Consider the following 22839-nt stretch of genomic DNA (forward strand, 5'->3'; position numbering starts at 1 on the left):
AATGAGCATAATATGAGCACTTTAAGTTGTTGAAAGATGTATTTTCTGATGTCTATCAAAACAGTTACATGGTACAGAGCCCAAAACTAGACCAAGCTGAGCAAGTTGAATGCAGACACCCTGGTGCAAATAACACCACACTGGTAAAACAACCAATGACTAACTAGACAGATAAAAAAAAAAAAAACATCTGATGCTCAGTTCAAGGGTCACTTAAGTTATCACAGCTACCAACTGTAATTAAACAATAAAAGACAAGTCGAACAAAAAGTAATGGTATAGTATTATTTACAGAGCTGTATAGTAAAGAAGTAGAACTACTTCACTACTCTACTTAAGTACTAAAAGGCTGTATCTGTACTCTACTGGAGTATTATTTTTTTCTCCCACTTCCACTTTTACTTAAGTACATATTTTCGATGAATGAAATACTTTTACTCAGATAAATTTTTTTACTCGTTACTGTTGTGAATTCCTCACGCTACGGAGACTGTCTAGGTTACAGTGTGTGTAGTTACGGCTACGTTAGTTACGTACGATAATAACGTAATTTACGTAAGAAATCCCCGAGATCGCGTCATGTTTCTTTTCATTACGGTTGCCCGTTCAGAAGGCAGAGACGATGTAAGTTTGTACTCTTTCTATTTAGCTATTGTTGCAGCAGATGAAGCTATTCCTGAGTTGTTTCAGTCTGCAGTGAGTCCTGAATGTTAACCGTTTGACCCTGTGATGTGAAGCTGCTAGTTTATCTGGATGTTGCTAGCTTGCTAACTTTCCTGTACATCACACATGTTACTAGCTAGTGTGTTATACTTTTTGGGGGGCTTTAATCGTTACTGTGCAGGAGAGGATGTTCATTTTACTTGCACAGTGTGATAACTGTACATTTTATTTCAGTATTTGTTAATATTTGTTATTCTTTATATAATATATTTAATATTTGTTAATTCCTTTGGCTACAGCCTTAGGCTCAACATTTGACAAAATATAAACAATATAATATTCAAACTTTTGACTGCTTTCTTTAATAACTAAATAACACAATACTTGTACTTTTACTTTCAGTACTTGAGTAGTACATTTTAAAATAAACTACTTGCAATACTTAAGTACAATAAATTTGAATACTTTAGTACTTCTACTTAAGTGTGGTGCTTAAAGTGCACTTCTACTTAAGTCACTTTTTTGATAGAGCACTTGTACTTTTACTCAAGTATGGGTCTCTAGTACTTTATACACGTCTGATTATTTAATATTAAAGTGCGGTGTGAAACAGCCACAGTGACTTCCAAGTGTTTTGGTAGTCGGTTACAAATCACATGGCAGTGCTGCCATGGCACTTTTTAACAGGATTTCTATCACAGCCAAGAAGAAGAAAACACCATGCCGACGTGAAACACACCCTGCGATACTTAGCTAACTGTAGTCACAGTATAAAGAGCACATGTTAGGACAAGAGCATGAACCACAGTGTAAAAAAGCGGCAGTTACATACCATTTTGACTTCCTGAAGTCTAAACTGTGAAATTCCTCTGATGCGCTGTGTCTAATTAATGCTCAGATCGTAAAGTTAAATATGAAAGCCAGTGTCCTACTTCTTCAGCAGATTACATAGACAATAAATGAGTCCTCTCTTGTAAGCAGACAAGCAGTACTGATGTGTGTGTGGGTGTGTGTATATACACTTTAAATGTCCCAGCTCTGAACAAAGTGTCTGACTTGAGGGCATGGCCATTTGCATCACAACTACAGTACAGAAAGATGTTTCAGACGGCAAAAAAAGCAAAAGGAATTCACAATCCGGTGATAGTGAAAGGGTGTGGATACTATAGGCCTGCTGGAGAAAACCCCACCCTTCCTCATTCTAAAGCTGGGTAAATCAATAGGACATTGGTTATCTGCTGCGCCTTTCTTCAAGCAGAATTCGGTTTTTATCAGTTAAGAGTCATTAAACCTATCATCTAGGCAGAGAAACTGAACAGAGAAATGGGTCAACGGTGCCCTGATCCAGTGCTGGGTGACTGTATTGATCTTAGCTGCTCTGATAGTTTAAATGTAAGTACTTTCAGTACGTTTTATATAACTTAAAAACCTGTTTCGACACACTCAAGTGTTGTCAAACATTTACATTATATCACTGAGCAAACAGCAGCTGAAAACAGCCTGTGGTCGGGTTTTCCAGTTCAGGTCTAAATAGTATGAAACGCAGAAACCTAACTGAGCAGCCTCGCTCGGATCAAGGATTGTTTTCGCTTTAACGTGAAGTAGAAGCAGGGATACTGTACCTCAAGGTCGTTTAGACTCATTCACAAATCCACTGTGTTGAAGCAGAGTAAATAAATATAAAAAAAGGCATACATACAATTCTGTATCCTGTGTCCAGTGTATGTTGAAGTCTTGAATGGTTACCTGTCGTCCCTCTTAGCAAAGCTTTAACCAATTAGCTCTCCACTAAGAATTTCCTCTTATATTTACTCATGGCAATGACAAATGCCAGGTAGGTAGAGCTCTAATACCAAGTGTGTGCATTATGGGAAACTTCCTTATCTGTCAACCAAAGCTCTGCTTCATTATCTGATCTCAGCCGCAGGTAATGATAATAAAAGGCACACACAGGAACAATGATGTTGGTCTTAATTACACCATTTTTCAGACTCCATGCCAAAGTGTCAACAAAGCCGGTTGAACTTTTAGTTTTTTCAGCTTTCGACGCAAAGAAATTAGTCTTGGTTTTATATACACTCTATTAAAGATTTACAGGAGTTTAAGCCCGTCATATTTAAACAAACTCCAGTATCACTTCCTAACGACTCCCACTGACACAAATATTACTGAGAGCAGGTTTGACAGGTTTGAGTCTAAGGAAATAGCCCAGGGATAATGGAATCCCATAGGATTATATGTATTTTATCTCAAAGGGGAAGCACACTTTCACAGTCCCTAAATGTCTTATTTGAATCACCTACGACAGGCTAACTGGTCACTGAGTATTTAGCACTGTCCCCTGCAGGCAGAAATGAAAGAAAAGAAAAACAGTCTGAAACTGGTGAGGTCATGGACTTGTGCAGCTGTTTGGAGAGTAAACTAGCCACATCCTTGAGCTAGCAAACAGCAAAACATACAATAAAAAAATAACAAAAAAAAAAATTGTAGTGAAGCTATAACCCAGTGTTTTCTCTGTCTTGCTTATCAAATTATTAGTATGTACATAAATTGATGAGAAGAATAGCTGTAACAGCAAAATATACAGCCCTACCCAAAAGCTTCACTGATCAAATCATTTTTTTATTTTTTTTTTATTTTGGTTTATTAAAAATTGGAATCTGACAGAAAAAAGCAGTGATGGAGGAAGTGTTCAGATTCTAAAACCCATACTGCAATATTAAAGTCCTGCATTGACATTTTCACTAAAAGTATTATTAGCTACATGTACTTAAAGTATTAAATGTACAAAAAATATTCAAAATGCAGAAGACTTTATTGTTAATTATATCATTGGTTTATTATTGCTGATGCATTAATGTGAAAGAAGCATTTTACTGTTGTAGTTGGTTAATAGGGAGAGAACTTAAACTAAACAATATATTTTTATTGTATAACTGTGCATCACATTTTTTTAAGCTCTTCATATGTTTTGTACATAGAATCTGTATCACTAACTAGTAACTAAAGTGAAGTGAAGAGTAGGCTACAGCTACACTATTTCCCTCTGAAATGTAGTAGTATAAGTATAATGTAGCATAAAATGGAGTAAAGCACAAGTACCTCAAAATTGTACTAACAGGTACTTGAGAATACTTAGTCACATTCCAACATTGAAAAAAGTTAGCTCTAGAAAAGTAACACATGGTCTGCATTTATATAGCACTTTTCTCTTTTTTTCCCACGAGGGGAAGGTCCTTAAAAGCAATGCTTTTATCGTGAAATGAGTAATGATTTGAAAGCATTTTACCGTTGCTTGCTATAAATAACTATCACACACACACACACACACACACACACACACACACACACACACACACACACACAGAGAGGTGTCGTGTCAGTTACAAACATAGCCATGCTCATGTCCCGTCCTTCTGTACCAACAACAACAACAACAACAACAACAACCTGTAACATCCAAGGCTGAAAATAAATGTCAAAATGTGTTGCTAAAACCCACCTTAAAGAATTTTGAGGGGGAAGTGGGCCCGTGTGGCTGAGTCATGTCGAAGCTGATCATGGAGGTAGACTCAGAATAAGGGTCCCAGTCTGATTCAGTCCGGAAACTGCACTCTGTGGAAACACTCATCTGGTCGTAGCTCCTGGTGAAGAGAGGCAGGAAACAGACAGAGAGAGAGAGAGAGAGAGAGAGAGAGAGAGAGAGAGAGAGAGAGAGATGTTATGTCATTGGCCTTTGTTTCTCCTCTCAATGTACAGTGCTTATGTTTCTACTGTACTATGTTTTCAACAATATTCCTTGTCATGACAACAATTATGCCGGTTTTGATCTCTCTGAATGTGTACTAGATTTTGCACCTATTCAAACATTAAGGTGCAGTGTTGGTCTAGTCCCCAGTTAGGTGCACTGGCTCTTCTAATTGCTCTTAGCTGCAGTGATGTTTCCCATTCTGCCTTTGCGTTGAGTTGGAAAACAAGAGCTGGAGACGGACAATGTGACACTTGACGGACAACATTCACTCCCCAGCGGCAAACCACGCACGCTGAGCAATTAGAGTGCCATCGAGGATTCTAGAACACGTGTGAGGTATGAGGAGGTGCATCTATTTTAAAAAGGAGTGTCTTTTTTTTCTGCAGCTGAAGTTAATCAGTTGCCGCAAATTATTTAGAGACGAATCACACCCAGTCTGGAACCAAAAGAGTCCTCTGAGCAGCCAGCAGTCTAATACAATGACAGAAGGATAGACAACATTCCACCTTAAACAACAGAGGTGCTAAATTTGAACATTAAGCAATGCTGTACTGTCTGAACTGTGTCTACAAGATACTGTCACATGACACTCATGGGTTCAGCTGCACGAATATGGCAGCCTCCAGGTGTGATGTCACCAATTCTCCCAAAGTACATAAAAAGGTAAGAGAGTACTTATTCAGCATACGGTAGTTTTAGTTTATTTCCGATAGCTTAAGCACTATTTTGAAAGGGACTGGTTTTTCAAAAGACTACACACAATTAGCAGAACGCCTCAGACCCTTTTGCAAAATAAAAACACTCTTGCAAAAACTATACACTAATTTAAAAAATATATATATTTTGTTACCATATGAAACACACACACACGTTTCCTATGACTTAATTCAGTCTGAACCAGTTATACACCGCTGTTGCTAACCTAAAACACTTTTAGCAATTCTACTTCACTGTGATTAGAGTACTGTAAATGAAGTACACAGAGAAAGTGCAAATATACGGTACAATAAGTTCACCAAACACTACATGAGACCAATGCTGCAGACTGAGGAAAATATAATTTATTTCTCTCCATATAGCCAAAATCAGTCAATATGTCAATGTGGAGAATCACCACAGTCCCAGTTTTCATACAGCTAGTAGTGTGCATAACGGTGTTTGGTGTTTTAAGCCCCCCAATGTCGTCTTCCAGGCAGCGCTGCCTGGAAGGCACTAGGATTAGGCAATGGTTAAGGTTAGGGTTAGGTGCCTTGAAGTCGTTGGGGGCTTAAAACACCATCGAGCGTGCATAACGCGGTTAGCTCAGCAAACAACAGACAAACATAAAATACTGTATCCAGTACAGGTTACAATTACAGTAAAAAAAAAGAAGAACTGAACTGAAAATACAGTACAGAAAATACTAGACTTACCTGCTGCATTTTTATATAGTGCTTAAACCTGATTGGTGTGTCATGTGTTTGTGTATCTGATGGATGTGTTCCACAGACTGGCTCATAGTTGTGGTATTTTGACAGTCAGTGCTTTGGAATTGCAAGGAAGTGACATTATGATATAATTCTGTGTCTAATGTATACAAGCGTGTTTAGTGTTTTGCAAATCACTGTGTGTATTGTTTTGCAAAAACAGTGGGAGGCTGACATTGTGCTTATAGTGGTGCACATATGGGCCAATGTTTTGCTCCGTGAGTGTAAGGTTTTGATAACTGTGTAATTCTTTTGATTTCAGTGTGTAGGCAATCTGCAAAAACTGTAAGACATAACAGCAATATGATAGCATAGTATTGCCAGCTGTGACACTCATTTGGCAGTATTCCATTCAGCAGCACCATGTCCCCAGCCACAACTTTGCAATGCAGTGGTTCCCCACAAGGGGGCAGAGCTAGATCGGTTTTCAAGGAATGCTGTTTTCAAGACTTTGAGGTGAGGCTGTGCAGTTGATGACTGCCTGGTGTACTGACGGAGGAAGATATTCTCACTAACATGCGTCGTTTGGTGTAAAAACAGATAGGGTAGTGTACTTTGTGAGTATGTGGCTATTGAATATATGCTTTTAGAGTTCAAACAGTTGATCCAGAGGACTTGTACCTAACTTTTCTACCATGTTTACATTCTTTGTGCAGCTGTGTGTGATCAATCGGCCACACCGGCCATACCCAACTCCACGCCTCACCTGATATGACCCTCAGTAGTTTTTGTGTTTACGCCTGATGCAATAGGCTGAACATCTGATTGGGTCTCTTTGCTGGAGCTATTAAAACCTCATAATGATATTTGCATGGGCTGATAGAGATATGTGCAGTGTATCATAGTCTTGTTCATTGGTACACTTGAATTTATTAATGAGGTTGTGGTGTTCTTTTGCTATACGTAATTTTTTCCAAAAAATGATTGCTTTAACATCGACAGACCCTACATGCATTCACTAAGACAAGGATTATAGTAAACAGAGGATGAGGGCTTTGTTTTTGCATAAAGTGTAAAGAGTAAAGAAATAATAGAGACCATCTTGAGATCACACCAGCCATTGCACGTACGTGTGTGTGTGTGTGTGTGTGTGTGTTACAGCTTCCTTGCTCAAACCACACCTATCTTGGAACTTTCATTCATTTTGATCTCAACTTCACACCTGCACAGTTTTGTGACTCTATAAAAAGGTAACAAAATCTGTCCGCAGGCAGACAGAATATATTGATACCTGACAATGAACTCAAAACTGCCTCTGTGGTAGTTTCCGTGACAGTAGGTGTCTCCAGGACCACATTTTGCCATAATGAAACGCACCCCCACACACGGTCACATGGTGAAACATTACAAGCGTCGCTGTCACTGCTGGTAATCACATAGGAAGAAATGGCTTATATGTCCTTCTGAGTAAAATCAATTAAAAAAAACATTCAATGTATTAGAAGTGATACAATTATTTTTTGATGGACATGCTTTATCCTGTCTATCTAGAGTTCCTTTTTTTTTCTTAACATCCTCCAAGGAACAAGCATAAACCTGTTGCTTTCAATCAAATATGGCCATATGGGAATTCATATTACACCAGAGCCTGATCATGCTGATACATGTAGGTGAAACGAGTAACAGGCAACAGCATCCACAACTCTTACCCTGGATTAATGCTGTATCATCAAATGTTACAGTTCCCGCGTAGAGGCCCCCAGCACGTGAACTGATTTATAGTCTGCCGTTTGATATCAGTACAGTAGACACCGTGACAGTCTCGGGCTGTGTCATGTTTTCACTTGGTGGTTTTGCCAGATCACAAAAGTGTGACGGGTTGAAAAGAAGGACTTGCGTGGTGTTTTTCTGATCCATGTTTTCTAGCACCACAACTTGGAAAAAAACCAGCCTAGTTGTTACTAAGTATTCCATATATTGAGTATATATATATATGCAATATAAAACCATCTTAAATATTTATATATATATATATATATATATATATATATATATATATATATATATCCCCCACCATTGCAGTCTAACAAGGATTAGGATTACACAATATATTGTTTTTTTATCGTCATATACACATCGCGATAGACACTACAGTAAACCGATTTTTGTGTGAAAATATCAGTAGAAAACTGCACTTTAAAATGTCATCTGTCATCCTTTCTTTAGTGGTGCCTTTTTTTTATTCATTATCATTTTCAATTTGTTCAATAAAAGAATGTTGGAAATTATTTATGTTCGTTTGTTTTAAGTTCAACAAGCAAATTTGTTGCATTTTAGAAGAATACTGAAAGCAGCAGAAATCCAGAACTGAGTACACTTTAATATCTTTTTATTTATTGCAAGAAATATGGTCATCGCAATATTTAACAACGTTATCGCATATTTTCCTCATATCGTGCATAAACAATACAATACAGAAAATACTAGACTTACCTGCTGCAATTTTATAGTGCTTAAACCTGATTGGTGTGTCTACAATTAAGCAATGATGTGTTTGTGCACCTGAAGGCTGTGTTCCACAGATTGGATCACAGGTGTGGTATTTTGACAGTCAGTGCTTTGGAATTGCAAGGAAGTGACATTATTATATACTTCTGTGTCTAATGTATACAAATGTGTATGGATGGGCGATAGAGACCATATGCAATATAAACGATATAAAATTGGCCTACGATAGAGATTTGAATTATATTGCACTATCGCGATAATGCATGTTGATGACGCAATCTACCCGTGAAGTTTAGAGCTCTGAGCTGCAACCGGCTGCAACGCATCATCGTCATCTTGAGTAAAAATGGCTGAAAGCGAAACGAGGAGCCGGTGAAAAACACCGGTGCAACATCCATTATTTGGACTTGGTTCGAGTTTAAGCAGCTACAACGGACCTGAGCCGTACCATGGAGCCTTTCACCAGCCTGACCATTCACTATTTAACGGACGATTGGAATCTTGGCAGCCGGTGTTTGCAGACGCCGTACTTCCCCGCTGAACATACGGCCATGTGTGTGTGTGTGTGTGTGTGTGTGTGTGTGTGTGTGTGTGTGTGTGTGTGTGTGTGTGTGTGTGTGTGTGTGTGTGTGTGTGTGTGTGTGTGTGTGTGTTTAAGTAAAGTATCTGTGCATCTTTGCCTAATACTGAAAGTATTTTCAGTACAGTGTCTGTTCCTTAATTTTATTTATCTGCAACATTACGTTGTATAATTACAGTTTTGCACAATAAATGTCAAAATTACATACTACGTTTCTCTTTATCTCTCGCCTGAGACTTATGTGTAGGGCTGGGCAATATATCGATATTATATTGATATCGTGATATGAGAATAGATATCGTCTCAGATTTTGGATATCATAATATCGTGATATGACATACGTGTTGTCTTTTCCTGGTTTTAAAGGCTGCATTACAGTAAAGGGATGTACTTTTCTGAACTTACCAGCCTGTTGTAGCTGTTCTATTATTTGCCTTTTCCCCACTTAGACATTATGTCCACATTACTGATGATTATTTATCTAAAATTTAAGTGTGAAGATATTTTATTAAAGCACCAATTGTCAACCCTAGAATATCGCCGCAATATCGATAGAGGTATTTGGTCAAGAATATCGTGATATCGGATTTTCTCCCTATCGCCCGGCCCTACGTGCGTGTCACGCAGGCAGTGTGCAAGCTCTAATCTGTCAACATGGGAGCCAAAATAAAAACGGACACGCCACGCAGCTGACAGGCTCACCCCACGCATCCTGTGCGTAGCCGGCCTAAGGTTGGATATCACATATTTTCCTCATATCATGCAGCCCTAATAAGGATACAGTTAGTGAAAATGGTATTTGTGTACTTTTTGTAGTAAGACTAAGAAAAGTAGTTTAAATGTCAGGATTAGTGATAGACCGATCCTTTTTTGGCAGTTTGTAGATTATCTGTATCGGCGTTTTATTTGCCTGATAACCGATAAAGTGAAATAAATAAAAAGTGTGGTATTTTGGCTCGGCTACAGCTCTGTGTCCGTCCCTCTGCTTCAGTTTCACCCACCGCTGAGTCTGACTTAATGTCCCGCCCCCCCACAACACTATCTGACTGTTACTGTGTGTTATGTTGAAAGTTTCTCATTTATTTAATAATTGCTTAAATCATTAAATGATTGTTTAAAACAAAGTTTTGTGTTGGAGTTTGTAACATTGAAAAATCTTAATTTTGTCTTAAAGATTTTCATTGTATATGCATATCTGTTCCAAATATCGGTTATATATTCACTGTATCCTACTAGGGATCAACCGATACGGTTTTTTTCTAGGCTGATACCGATTATCAGTAGTTAGTGAAACCGATAACTGATATTTGGAACAGATTTCAGTCCCTCCAGAAAAAGGCGATTATGCGATCGCATAATTCAATGCATAATCAGCCAAAGTCTGCATATTTATGCGGGGGCCGCATTTATACAAATACGCCGCACTTTCGCCGCATAAATTGCCGATTTCCGGGCAAAATATGTGGGGCTTGCATGATTTCAAAATCCCTGCAAAAGTCACATATCTTAGCAGAAAGTTGTAAAAATTTTGAGTTTACTTCACACAAGAGCAGCCATTTTCCCCTGCTGCCATGGGAACGTTATGAAGTGAAGTAATTACACGACGTGAACATCATCGAAAAGCAGGGTGTTGGGGGAAATCACTTTTTTTTTCCTTTTTCATCAAACTGCAGTTTTTGCAAGTTCCCGCAGTTTGTGCAAGTTCCCGTAATTTTAAGAAAACGTGCCGCATAATCAAGGATTTTTGCCCGCAACAATCACAAAAAAACTCTGGAAGGACTGAGATATGCATGTACATTGAAAATGAAAATCTTTAAGACAAAATTAAGATTTTGGAATCACAAAATCCAACAGAAAAGTTTGTTTAAATGCTTTAAGCAATTATTTAGTAATTATAAACTCTCAACATAATACACAGTAAAAGTCAAAGTCACAGAGGGACAGACACAGAGCTGTAGCCGAGCCAAAGTAGAGCACTTTTTAATAATTAACTTTATCGGTTATCAGGCAAATAAAATGCCAATACAGATAATCTGCAAACTGCCAACAAAGGGCCCGATAATCTATACCTATTTAAATGTACTTTTGTTTTTGCGGTACTTTGCACATGCCACAGAGGCCTACAAGTGAAAGAGCTGCTGTCAACTTTAGTTCAAAGGATATTGGTGCAATTAGAAAGACAACCTGCCGATGCTTTGTTTTACAAAAGGGGTTGCCCATGTTTCTGCTGCACTGCTTTGTAAGCACCTGAACTTTAGAGTCGAATAAAAGTGAACAAAAATATATATAATAAACACAAACCAATAAACAGTAAGGGCTGGGTTTTAAATCTGGACTTCACGGCTTTCCGTGAAGGGAAAAAGTGGCTGCTGCACTCTGTAACCTTTGACCCCCAAAACACATTTAGGGTGTATTTCTAAAGTTTTAGAATGCCTGAAAGCCCAAGTGGTTGAAGGCCAGGTGCAATCTTTAAGATAATTTTTTGGGTATTTTTTCGGCCTTTACTTTTGACAGGAGAGAGAGGGGGAATGACATGCAGCAAAGGGTCGGAGTCGGACCAACTGAGCTTTCTGGGCACCCAGCCAGGTGCCATCTTAAAAACGGTGATAGTTCACTGTGAGAGCATTGCGACCTATACATCGTTATTTGAAAGAGCCTTTGGGAATAACCCCTGACCCTGTTAAAGAAAAGTTGCAGAATCAATTGCAAGTCTCCCCAGCATCCTGTCAACATGCAGGCACAAACCAGCTCCAACTTGTCTGAACCTTCTCTGTGTTGCAACGCAGACAAAAGCTCCACTGTTGTAAGTGCAGAATTTAAGAAAATTTAACAAGGAATGTTTGATGTTATGGCTTTACACCATGGCAACTGACATCATTCCTCAACTATTTCTGGAGGTAAAAGTTGATCTTTTAGAGAATCTCATATTGGTTGTATAGATGGAAAGGTAGGTGTGACAAAAAAAGGTTTTTAGGAAAGCTGAGTTGGCTGACTGTTTTTAAGCTTCATCTTAGCGGTCACCTTATCTTAGTAAGTCTCAATCAATCAGTGGAACAATCGGTAGACCTACTACTACTACTACTACTACTACTAAAATAATTCATAGCTGCAGCCTTAAACTGTAGCTATGTAAGCTAAATTAACTACTACCTAAGAGGACATTACCCAGGAATATGCATGCCCAAACCTCCATGAACTTAATCCACTGCAGGTTTTCAGCCAACCCAGAGAATAACACCACACAGATACAACATGTTGGTGCCAAGAAAAGGTTATCAAAGCACACTCAGCGTTCATTTCTCAGGAACAAACAGGCAAATAAAACTAACAGATTTCATTGAGCTTGGCAAACCTGCAGACCTGTGTAGAACAACTGAATAAACTCAAACAAGGGATGTAAAGGATTCAACTACCGCCTCCCCTTTGTTGGGCTTATGAGGGGTATAATGAAACACTAGAGGCTGTTGATGGAATACATCTTGTTGTAAGAATACTATAAATCCAGATCACACTGAAGAAGGGCACTGGATCTGACTTCTGTACACAATAGACTGCTGCCTTACGTAAGGTCAAGTTTCCCAATAGGAAACTTGGAACTGAGGTACAATGCAACAAAATGTAGAGGCTCATGCTCTGCAATGGGTCTATTTTTTTCCCCTTTTCATGCTCAGACAACACAGCAGTTTCAATTGTGCTCAAGTGTTGAAATAAGCCTGATGTTATGCGAAGCAACGAATGATACAGTTATAATCAATACCCTGAAGTGCAAATGACAAGATGTAAATAGGCTCTAATGTGGCTTCACACTATGAATCGAAAACAGCCGTTGTTTGTGGGAGTGACTGTGCATTTGGGAGTGCCTGGAAATACTGCTGCAGGGCCGAGTGTTTGCCAGATGCTGGGCGGGTCTGCAACAACCAGTAGGCTGCAGCCACTACACTTCCACTCCAATAACTGGCATGATGGTGTGCAACGGAAACCAAGCCAACATGTTTGGGAGTACTTTCAAGTGTTTCCCTCAAATGCCAAGTGCAGACATGATGCATCTTTTGAAAAACTTGCAAACTATATTGTACTTGCAGTATAGAGCCAACTGCATGTGCACTCCAGCATGCAGAAAGCAGAGTGCAGTGGAAGTAATAAAATGTATACAGGATATCATTGTTACAATCTCCTTGGGGAAGGGAGTTGGGATCTTGCCACAAGTACAAATGGATGACAATGTTACAATGGCAGCTCATAATGCTGACATGTTGACTTTGGAAGGGGAGGCGGAAGCCATCTTCCATTTTCTCTGTCTCACTCTCTCTTTCCCATGTTCTATTTCATACTCGCTTAATTACTTCTCATTTGTATGGAAACCAATTTGTCAAAACAAAATAATCAAAGATAATACTCATGGTAAGTCAAAATGATGAGATACCAAGTCAAATATGGACTTTTTAAGCTCATATAGATACTGTATTTTACAAGATGTAAAGAAATCTAATACTTTTGACTTAGTAATTCTCATAATTTTGACTTACTAAGTCAACATTTCGACTCACTATAAGTATTATACTCAAACTTTTCTAACCCCTAATTTTTTTAATGATTTAATGATAAATTTGTTAGGCTTTTTTTGGCCTTTTTTGATAGGACAGATTAAAACACGAGAGGGGCTAGAGAGACTAGGGACATGCAGCAAAGGGCAGCGGGTCAGACTTGAACCCAGGCCGCTGCGTTAAGGACTGACCCTTAGTACACGGGGCGCACACTCAACCAGGTGAGCTACCAGAGCGCCTCATCTCTAATACTTAACATTTCTTTCCTGACTGCATTGGGCTTCCATATGTAGAAACTCTGAAGAGGATTGTAATGCAATAATGTGGCACAACGTTTCTATGTTTTCTCTATATGTTCAGAATGCATAACTTGTTTCTTCAAGTAATAAGATGATACTTCCTCACAGATGAATAAAAATACCAGATGTATTCATGCCTTAGGCACCGTTTTGTGTTTTCATGCAGAAATAAAAGAGCGGGAAGAGTAGAACTTTGATGCACAACAAAACAGCAAGGCAGATAAGCATGTTTTTAACCAAAGCTGACTACTGTGCTCAGTGTGCTGCAATAATGATGAACTCCAATATCCTTTGAATTCCTTTAACAATAAGAACTTTCTTTACCATGGAAAAACTTAAGTCAGCCCACAGTTCTTGCCTAATCCCAACTGGACAGCGCTTAAAAAAAGAAAACACTCCTTTTCCAGTGCTGGAGGCTTGTTTGTGTGAAGACTGTGTGGCTGCATGAAAGTGGGCTTGTGTGTACAGTTTGTTGTATATTAGCGTCTGTGTCTAAAACCCACCAATGAATACATGCATACAGCTTCAATAACAAGTTTTCAGAGAGTTTCAGGACCAAAGCCAGGTCATGTTTACTTTAGGAACACCTGTCTGTTTGCTGCTCCCTCATCTTGAGTTTGATGGCTGTGTCTGAAGGCCTATTTCGGCATAAAAGAGTAACAATGGGGAGTGTATGCTGGAGTTAACACCCAGCGACCATCGCATGTCAAATTGTATTCAGCATGCAAATACTGACTGACAGAAATAGACATTGACATTCATGCAATAAAAAACTAAAATATGCACATGTGCATATGAACAAGCATTATTCAACTTCTGCATTCAACTGCAGCTAAAATGGCTCTAATGGAAACACTCCCTTCCACAGAATAAAAGCAAACACAGTGGCTTAAAAGCCATCAGAGTACAGGTCATGTATTTAAGCAACAAACCAACGACTCCAGGTACAGGTGGTTCAGGCTTCTTGCCGTTGGCGCGGTCGGGGTGCTGTGGACGGCGGTATTACGCAACTGTGGCCGGGGCGACTGCGCAAGGAAGGGTCTGCGGAGGTTCTGAGCGCAGAGCAATTTTTGTAAACAACGCGGTTGCAATGATTGTCTACAAAAGAAAAGTCTGTTCTTGGGGCCCGCTCTGACCGCTTTTACAGACCGCTCCGACGACAAGAAGCATGAAACCCGTTTAAAAGTCACAACTGAGGGTCTGAATGCCAACATTTGAAAATATTAGTCAGAAAAAAAATGATCACTCCATCCCCAGTTAGAAACTTAAACATTCTCCTGTCTATTTTATATTTTAGGCCATAAACATCACCGGATTTATCCAGCCATTATAACATTATCAACCCACACGTAACATCAAGGCAGGAGAAATAGCTCTACTTTGTCCTCACAGTAGTAACACATATTTAATAAGCTTGTGAGAAGCTGGCTCAGTTGCAGCTGTACAAGTGGTGTTAGCTGTTGTTGTTGGAGAACAACTTGTGGTAGCTGCTATTTTAAAATCCACCTATTATTATTATTATTATTATTATTATTATTTAACTCTAGCTTTGTCATTGGACATGAAGACTGATCCAACTTATCAGGTGACATTCATTTGTTCCAGTCAGTCCTGGTTCATCAAATAGCAGAATAAACACATGTATATGTGCACACAAATCTAATGACTTGAGTTATTTAAGTTCAGGTAGATAATCAGAGTCTGGTCTAATTTTCTCCAAACCCTAGTTAAATGTGGCCTCACATAGCCAGAGTCCAGCTTTCCAGAACAGTTTTCATTATGATAGGAGTACTGACCCCACTCAGACAAAAATCAAGATAACTGAGAGCATTTTCTTCTATGATTTCAAAGCAGATTAATGGATGTTTACAGTACACGTGATGGACATCAAAGATGATATCCTGTAAGTTTCACTGAATCTAAAAATATGTATTTCATGTTTGTGTGTTCAGATTTGACTGAGTTATGACTTTATTTTATGTATTTTTTTTTTTACACAAATTGTGGCAGTTGGGTGCTGAGCTGTGTGTCACAGCCACTGCTGCAACTGCTGACCACGTTGATAACCTGACAAATCGATGGACAATTAATGATAACTTACTTCTTACCTCACCTGCGTCTTAGTCAATAGATTCCTGCCTGTACAGTATGTTTTCTGAGCATTGGAGCAAAATGGCTGCTCTTAACTTAACCATAGTTGCTTTGGTATATGAGATATCGACACACGAAAAACACATAAATGCACGGTGCATTGTTAAAGTGAGGAATTCTTCCCTTAAGCAGAGGGCTAAAGCTTGATTTATGGTTCTGCGGAGGCTCCACGCAGAGCTTTCGCCGTCGCCTACGTAAATGGCCCGAAGTTTATACTTGTGCGTTGGTGTGTGCGTCGAGCCAGCGTGTGAGTGTGTGTGTGTGTGTGTGTGTGTGTGTGTGTGGGGGGGGTAAAGCAAGGTTCGGAGCGAGTAGCGACTCTAGTAGTGAGAGAACGAGCGACATAGTAAGAGAAACAAAGTGTCTGCTTTCTGACCACGGTGGGACATCGGTAGCAGGAAAAGTGAACCCTCTCCTTGATTTCATGTTTTTTATGGAGAAGGAGAACCAGGAAATGAGTCAGGGGGAAATGCAACGCTACCCAACCACGGCCGAAGGACGTGCGTCACTGCGACGCGTAGTTACATGCCGGCTTGACGCACAAGTATATAAACATCAGGCCACTTACGTAGGCTACGGCGAAAGCTCTGCGTGGAGCCTCCGCACAACCATAAATCAAATCCAGTATTAGGGCTGGGCGATATGAAGAAAATCAAATATCCCGATATTTTTGACCAAATACCTCGATATCGATATTGTGGCAATATTGTAGGGTTGACAATTGGTGCTTTCACAAAATATGCACACAATGAGATTTGTGATAAATAATCATCAGTTATGTTGATATAATAACTATGTGGGTAAAGGCCAATAATAGAACAGCTTGAACAGTCTGGTGTGTTCAAAAAAAATTACATCACTCTACTGTAATGCAGCCTTTAAAACCAGGAAAAGACAACACTTGTGTCATATCAGGATATTACGCTATCCAAAATTTAAGACTCATATATCGATATCGATATAGCATCGATATATTGCCCAGCCCTAGTCCGTATCTCCACGTACGTACGTACGTAGCCACGGCGTAGATTTTACGCAGAAGTATAAATCAAGCTTAAGGAGTGAGCACAAACCCCTGGTCCACAAACGGTTGGGTTTAAATACCTTGAGTGCCTAATCCTCATCTAGCTGTAGGCAGAGCTGTCAGTTATAATCAAGTAGAGGAAAGAAGACGTTAGGGCAGAGGATCTTATTTACCTGTCAATCACTACGGAGGGTGGCAACAAGACAAGAGACAATCCTTGAGAAACCTTCTGCTCATTAAGCCAGAACAAAGGTTGCAGCCTCTACAAATTTTACTAGTCAATAAGTGGTTGTGCAAGTGGTTATATATCACAACAGATCATGTGTTTCAGAACATGATAAGACTGAACAGCAAAATGTGAACATCACAGATGCAGGAGCATAACACACAGCTATTCTTTTGGGTTTTTTGTCAACCATTTCCGTAAAAAGAACCACCCCTTCTTAAAGCTACACTGTGTAAGAATTCCTCCCATCTCGCGGTGAAATTGTATATGACAACCAACTGAATATTACTTTCGAGCCCCTCCCATTCCCGAGCGCGTTTTAACTCCTACGGTGACCGTATTATTCCAAGAAGTACGACTTCGTCCGTGAGTGTTCCTTCAAGGGTAATAATAGTTTTACGTTTATATAATATTATATAATAAATTGATTAGTCGGTGGAAGTAACTACACATGAATGAGCACATATTTGTGAAAGAAAAAAGGGATTTTTGCTAAGAATCAACTCAAAACATTACACAATGGAGCTTTAACCTACAAACCTGTTTCAAACTTTATGGAAAGAAATTCCCTCTCAACAGTTGAAACACCACATTTCACAACCTGCTCCCTGGAGCAACCGCCTTTACATGTGATGGAATTCAGTCGTTTCCTCTCCCAACCCTCCCTACGCCAAATAAGCCGGTTACCGGTTTCAAGGTATACAGAAAGTGCACTTCAGAAATCCCTCTCCCTTCCAGTGTGCGATGTGTTAAAAATAAAAAACAGTGTGTTAAATTTTTACCCAGACATGTCAAAAACAATACATTTTAAAGCTGTAACTGCAATACCGCAATACCATGAAACCGTGATATTTTTGCTGAAGGTTATCATATCGTCAGAATTGGCCCATGCCTAACGCCAAATGCCTTCTTTACCCCGCAGCATGCCCTTCTTCAACTGACCTGTCCTTCCGCAACATCAGTCTATCTCAGGACTTATCTAGACAGCACCTAACATAGCAATGTTCAATACCAGATATGATTACCCTTAACAAACATCTGTAACTGTGGCTGGTTGGTTGAACATGTGACAGAAATTCCCTTGTTTAAAAAGCTTTTTTTTTTTTCAAGAAGACAGAACCTGTTTAAGGCTCCCAAAGGTTTGGCCGTGTTGTTCAAGTAGTTACCATAAACAGCAACCCGAGAATTAGCAGTGAATCATCCTACTTATCATCTGATCTTCGAGAAAATTCTATTAGTCAAATGTTTTGCTGGCTTACTCACTACTAAACCAGCAAAAAAAAAAAAGAACAGCAGAGAACAGGTAGAGGGACGAACTGGATCACAAGCAAAGGTAGATCTGTTGAGAAGTGAAGAACGGCATACCACACTTTTCGTTCATGTAAGATCCAGTGTGTGTCTATACTAGCTAGGGCAGGGTATCGTTTACTAAATTACAATACCAGCACCAATACCTTTACCAGTACCATTAAAGTGAAACAGATACCTATAGAATACCTCATTTGATACCTTTTTTTTTTTTTTACTTAATTTAATTAACACTGCATTAATTAGTTAGTTTAGTTTGAACGCTTAAAAAAATGTGTATATATATATATATATATAAATAAAATATTAATCTAACACTTGATTGGATAATATAACAACAACCATACAAACTGTCCTTTTTTTTGCTAAATGTGGGTACAAAAAGGATTGAATGCAGGTATTGTGCGACTGAAGAAGTTTCAATACTACTTGGTACTGGGTTATTTCAGTTGATACAGTACCCTAAAAAAAGGTGTTGACTACCAATTCCCGGCCCTAATACTGGCTTTATATACAACACTAATGTCTCGACTAGAACCAAACATTAGAACTAGAAGTCAAGTCAAGAAAATCCACAGTTAGGCTCTCAGCATGGCCTGTGTGGCGACCAGCGCTCTCGCTCGGTCTTCTTTTATGAATACCTGTCGCGTCTTTGTTTGCATGTGAATGAGCAGGTGTGAACAGGTGTACATAGAGTATATATAAATAATATATATATATATATATATATCGCTGAGCCCCAGCTCAGGTCAGCCAGTCAACAGCTTCTCAGAACATGTTATGCACACCAGCACTTTCATTTTCAAATACAGTCTCCTCCACATCCGACAACACCCATCTGGTGGATTCAGCTGTCGTAATGTTTGTAGGTTACTGCATCCTTAGTCAGTTCTATCTCTAATGTTACTGTGATGAGAAGTTGATAGTTGAGAATAGGGCTGGGCGATCAAATATCACGATATTTTTGACCAAATACCTCGATATCGATATCGAAGCGATATTTTAGTGTTGACTATTGGTGCTTTCACAAAATATTTACACAATGAGATTTTTGATAAATAATCATCAGTAATGTGGCTATAATGAATAAGTGGGTAAAGGCAAATAACAGAATAGTTACAACAGTCTGGTAAGTTCAGAAAATGACATCACTTTACTGTAATGCAGCCTTTAAAACCAGGAAAAGACAACACTTATGCCATATTACGATATTACCATATCCAAAATCTAAGACGATATATCTAGTCTCATATCACGATATCGATATAATATCGATATATTACCCAGCTCTAGTTGAGAAGTTGTTTAAGATTATGTATGATCTAATTTCAAAAAATTCTCGAGGACAAACACTTCCATTTGTCTCGTTGCTGCTACTATATGAACTCATGTCTAAATGGCATAGATTTACCAAATTAAATAAGAAAATATCATTCCAAACAGGGCTGGTTTTGCAGCCGCAGTACTTTCTGTTTCCTTTGCATCAAACTCATTGGGATTATGTTATGTTAGGTAACTTGAGGCCAGGGATGGTGTGGCACTAAAAACTGAGTCGGCAGCCGAGCCCACTGGGACTGAACGAGCTAAAACACTGAGGGCCCTATTTTAACGATCCAAGCGCACGGCGTGAAGCACATGGCGCAGGTGCGTTCAGGTTGTGTCCAAATCCACTTTTAGTGTTTTTTTTTTTTGCGTGTTGGGTGTTTTTTTTTTTTTTTTGCCCCGGTTGGGTTTATTTGGTTCCGCCCCTCCCCGTTCGATGAATGGATGGAAATGAATGGAACAACATTAATTGTACAGTGTAGTTCAGAAATGTGGAATGGGGTTGATAACGTAAAATTTTTTTCGAATTCGTTCAATGTGATTTTTTTGTTAAGGAAGTGACAGAGTTAACTAAAATGTGTATTTAGATTATCAAAAATTAAAAGGCATCAAGGGCTTCCACAGATTTTTCTTGAGGTCTTTTTTGATCTGACAGTTTTTTTAAATGATAATTTTGCCAGTTGTAGTTTGCTCAGACAACGGTCTTGTGAACTTTGGCTTCTTTCATTTAATGAAGCTGTGTTCAGAAAGAATGCAAAGCGAATTTTCACCTCATATTGTTCGCACAAATTTGGCCACTGGACCTTTAATGCAGTCCGTGTTTGTAAACCCCAAACAGCCAATGTGCCAACTACACAGGTTTGCCAGAAACCTACTGTACATAATTTGTGTCATGTGTCTCAGGTCTACAGTAATCCAAAACAGGGTTTTCCCCTCTTTCGTTCAAAAAAAATAAATAAAAAAACATTCTTGTCCACACAAGCACTGTTTTAAAAAAAAAAAAATCCCTGTCCAATGAAAACGCTAAAACATTGATGCGTTGTCAGAGCATACCAAACTAACAGGCAGCAATATGAGCCTATCCTATAGTCTAGCCCTAAAGCCATGTTGGCTTATCACGCTAAGAAGAAGAAGAAGAAGAAGAAGAAGAAGAAGATTGGCGTGAAAAAGAGCTACTACCAGATGGCAACCTGGCTGCAATGGCGCATTACTAGCCTGTAGCGCATTCAGACGCCTCTGTTCAAGGTGAAGGTAAACTTTCCTCCTGCTCCTCGATCTAGTGGAAGAGCAACTGTACATTTATATGTAAACACGTCAAAAGTCTTGTTCACGGTTAGAACCAGAACCGGTTTGGCCATTTCCCACCATTGCATGAAATGCCACCTCATTAGTGACAGCTCACAAAGGAGATCATGGGGTACATTCTGATGTTACAGGCCAAAACTCGGCTTTCCCCGTCTGCACAACAACAACACTAACCTCCCTGACGGGCCAGATTGTTTGTTCACACAGAACCATCTGAGAAGTTGAGAAATAATTGTGCAATGACGTCATTTGCACCTGAGCGCTCTAAAAACCCAGGGAAAACCATGTAGGATAGCTATCCCTATATCAACAGCATGAAATGTCAGGGCCTTCGGAGACTAATAACGAGAATAATCTTAAATGAATATGGGTTAAAGAAAAAATGAGATAATCTTGGTAAAACTGGGCTATAATACATACGCATCTATTGTACCCCGCAAACCTGAGTCATGATTACCACATTCATAATTCATGTTTAAACCAATGAAAAAGCAAGGTATTAGTGATTGCATTAAGCTTGATTTACTTGTTAATTCCTGCATTGCTATGGGACCACTGGTTTTGTGCACAAAAAGGTTAACTTGTTCATTTTGGCTTTCAAATTCCACACCCTGAACCAAGGAATTGTCTAGAAATTGCCAGGGCAGGAATTTGCAGCCTGTGCTGAAGGGTGTGACAGGCTGATCTAGTCTGCTAGATTAGATTATTTTGGAAGACTGCATGAGAGCTTTCACCTACTGTTCAAACACTTTGGTTAAAGCCATCCAGTGAAATAGTTCTCTTTTTCACATACCCCACCAGACATTTTAATATTGTTGCAGTAACATGAAGAAAGGAGAAAGCATGTATCCTCGCACCTAGGCACTCAAACAAGCAGTCCACAAACAAACTTTTTCTAATCCCTCAGTATTATCAGTGAGTTTGAACAGGCTGTACTTTCCCTGAGTACATCAACTATTTCAAGTGTTATACTGGTCTGATTCCAGCAAGACACAGGCCTGGAAATATAAAAGCGCTGTGACATAAGTCACATGTGTCATTTTGACAAGACAGAAGAAACATGCCTCAAACTAAAGTGATGTCATTCTGTTGCAAAACAGCCTTTTTCACTGATAAGCTATAGCATGTTGTATTTGTTTTGGTACAGAATGTAGGGCAAATGCCTGAATGGTTCAGGTGTGTTTGTTTCTTCAATCCTGTACAAACTAACTCAGCAGGCTATGCAACTCGGTAATAGAGAAGAGATAGAGAGGTTTACGGTCTTGAAGACGTATTCTAAAATTGTACAATCCTGTCTTGAAATGCATGGATAAAATGTTTAGGAGCTCAGAAGATGGAATAGTATTAACAGTCGGTTAAAGGTCCCATGACATGGTGCTCTTTGATGCTTTATAGCTTTGTGTCCCTAATACTGTATCTAGTTCTTTATATACCTTGTTCATACTGTATCTGAGTTCTTTTATATACTTAGTATATACTGTATCTGTTCTTTCCAAATTCAGCTTGGTGCAGATTACAGACGAGATACAATGTTTTAGGATGTGTTTGTGTTGTAGTTTGGGTAGGGGGGCAAGTTGGAGGGTGGGGGTGTGGCCTTGACCAACTGCCACTTTGCTCGTTTGAAAGCCATGATGTCTCTCTCTTTCTCATGGGTGGGCCAAATTCTCTGGGTGGGCAAAGCAGAGAAAGGGGAGGTAACCTTGCTCCTTATGACCTCATAAGGAGAAGATTCCAGATCGGTCCATCTGAGC

The 22839-nt window shown here is 39.2% G+C and overlaps 1 protein-coding gene across 1 annotated transcript in view; it reads right to left on the reverse strand.

Moving 5' to 3' along the window:
- Positions 1-22839, reverse strand: part of crybg1a (crystallin beta-gamma domain containing 1a) — a 52018-nt gene that overhangs the window by 24733 nt on the left and 4446 nt on the right. Inside the window, exon 2 of the mRNA XM_039785445.1 lies at positions 4166-4307. Within this exon, the coding sequence (XP_039641379.1) occupies positions 4166-4307 (142 nt within the window). The remainder of the gene's footprint in view (positions 1-4165; positions 4308-22839) is intronic.

This window comes from Perca fluviatilis, chromosome 20, assembly GCF_010015445.1.
Source record: "Perca fluviatilis chromosome 20, GENO_Pfluv_1.0, whole genome shotgun sequence".
NCBI lineage: Eukaryota > Metazoa > Chordata > Actinopteri > Perciformes > Percidae > Perca > Perca fluviatilis.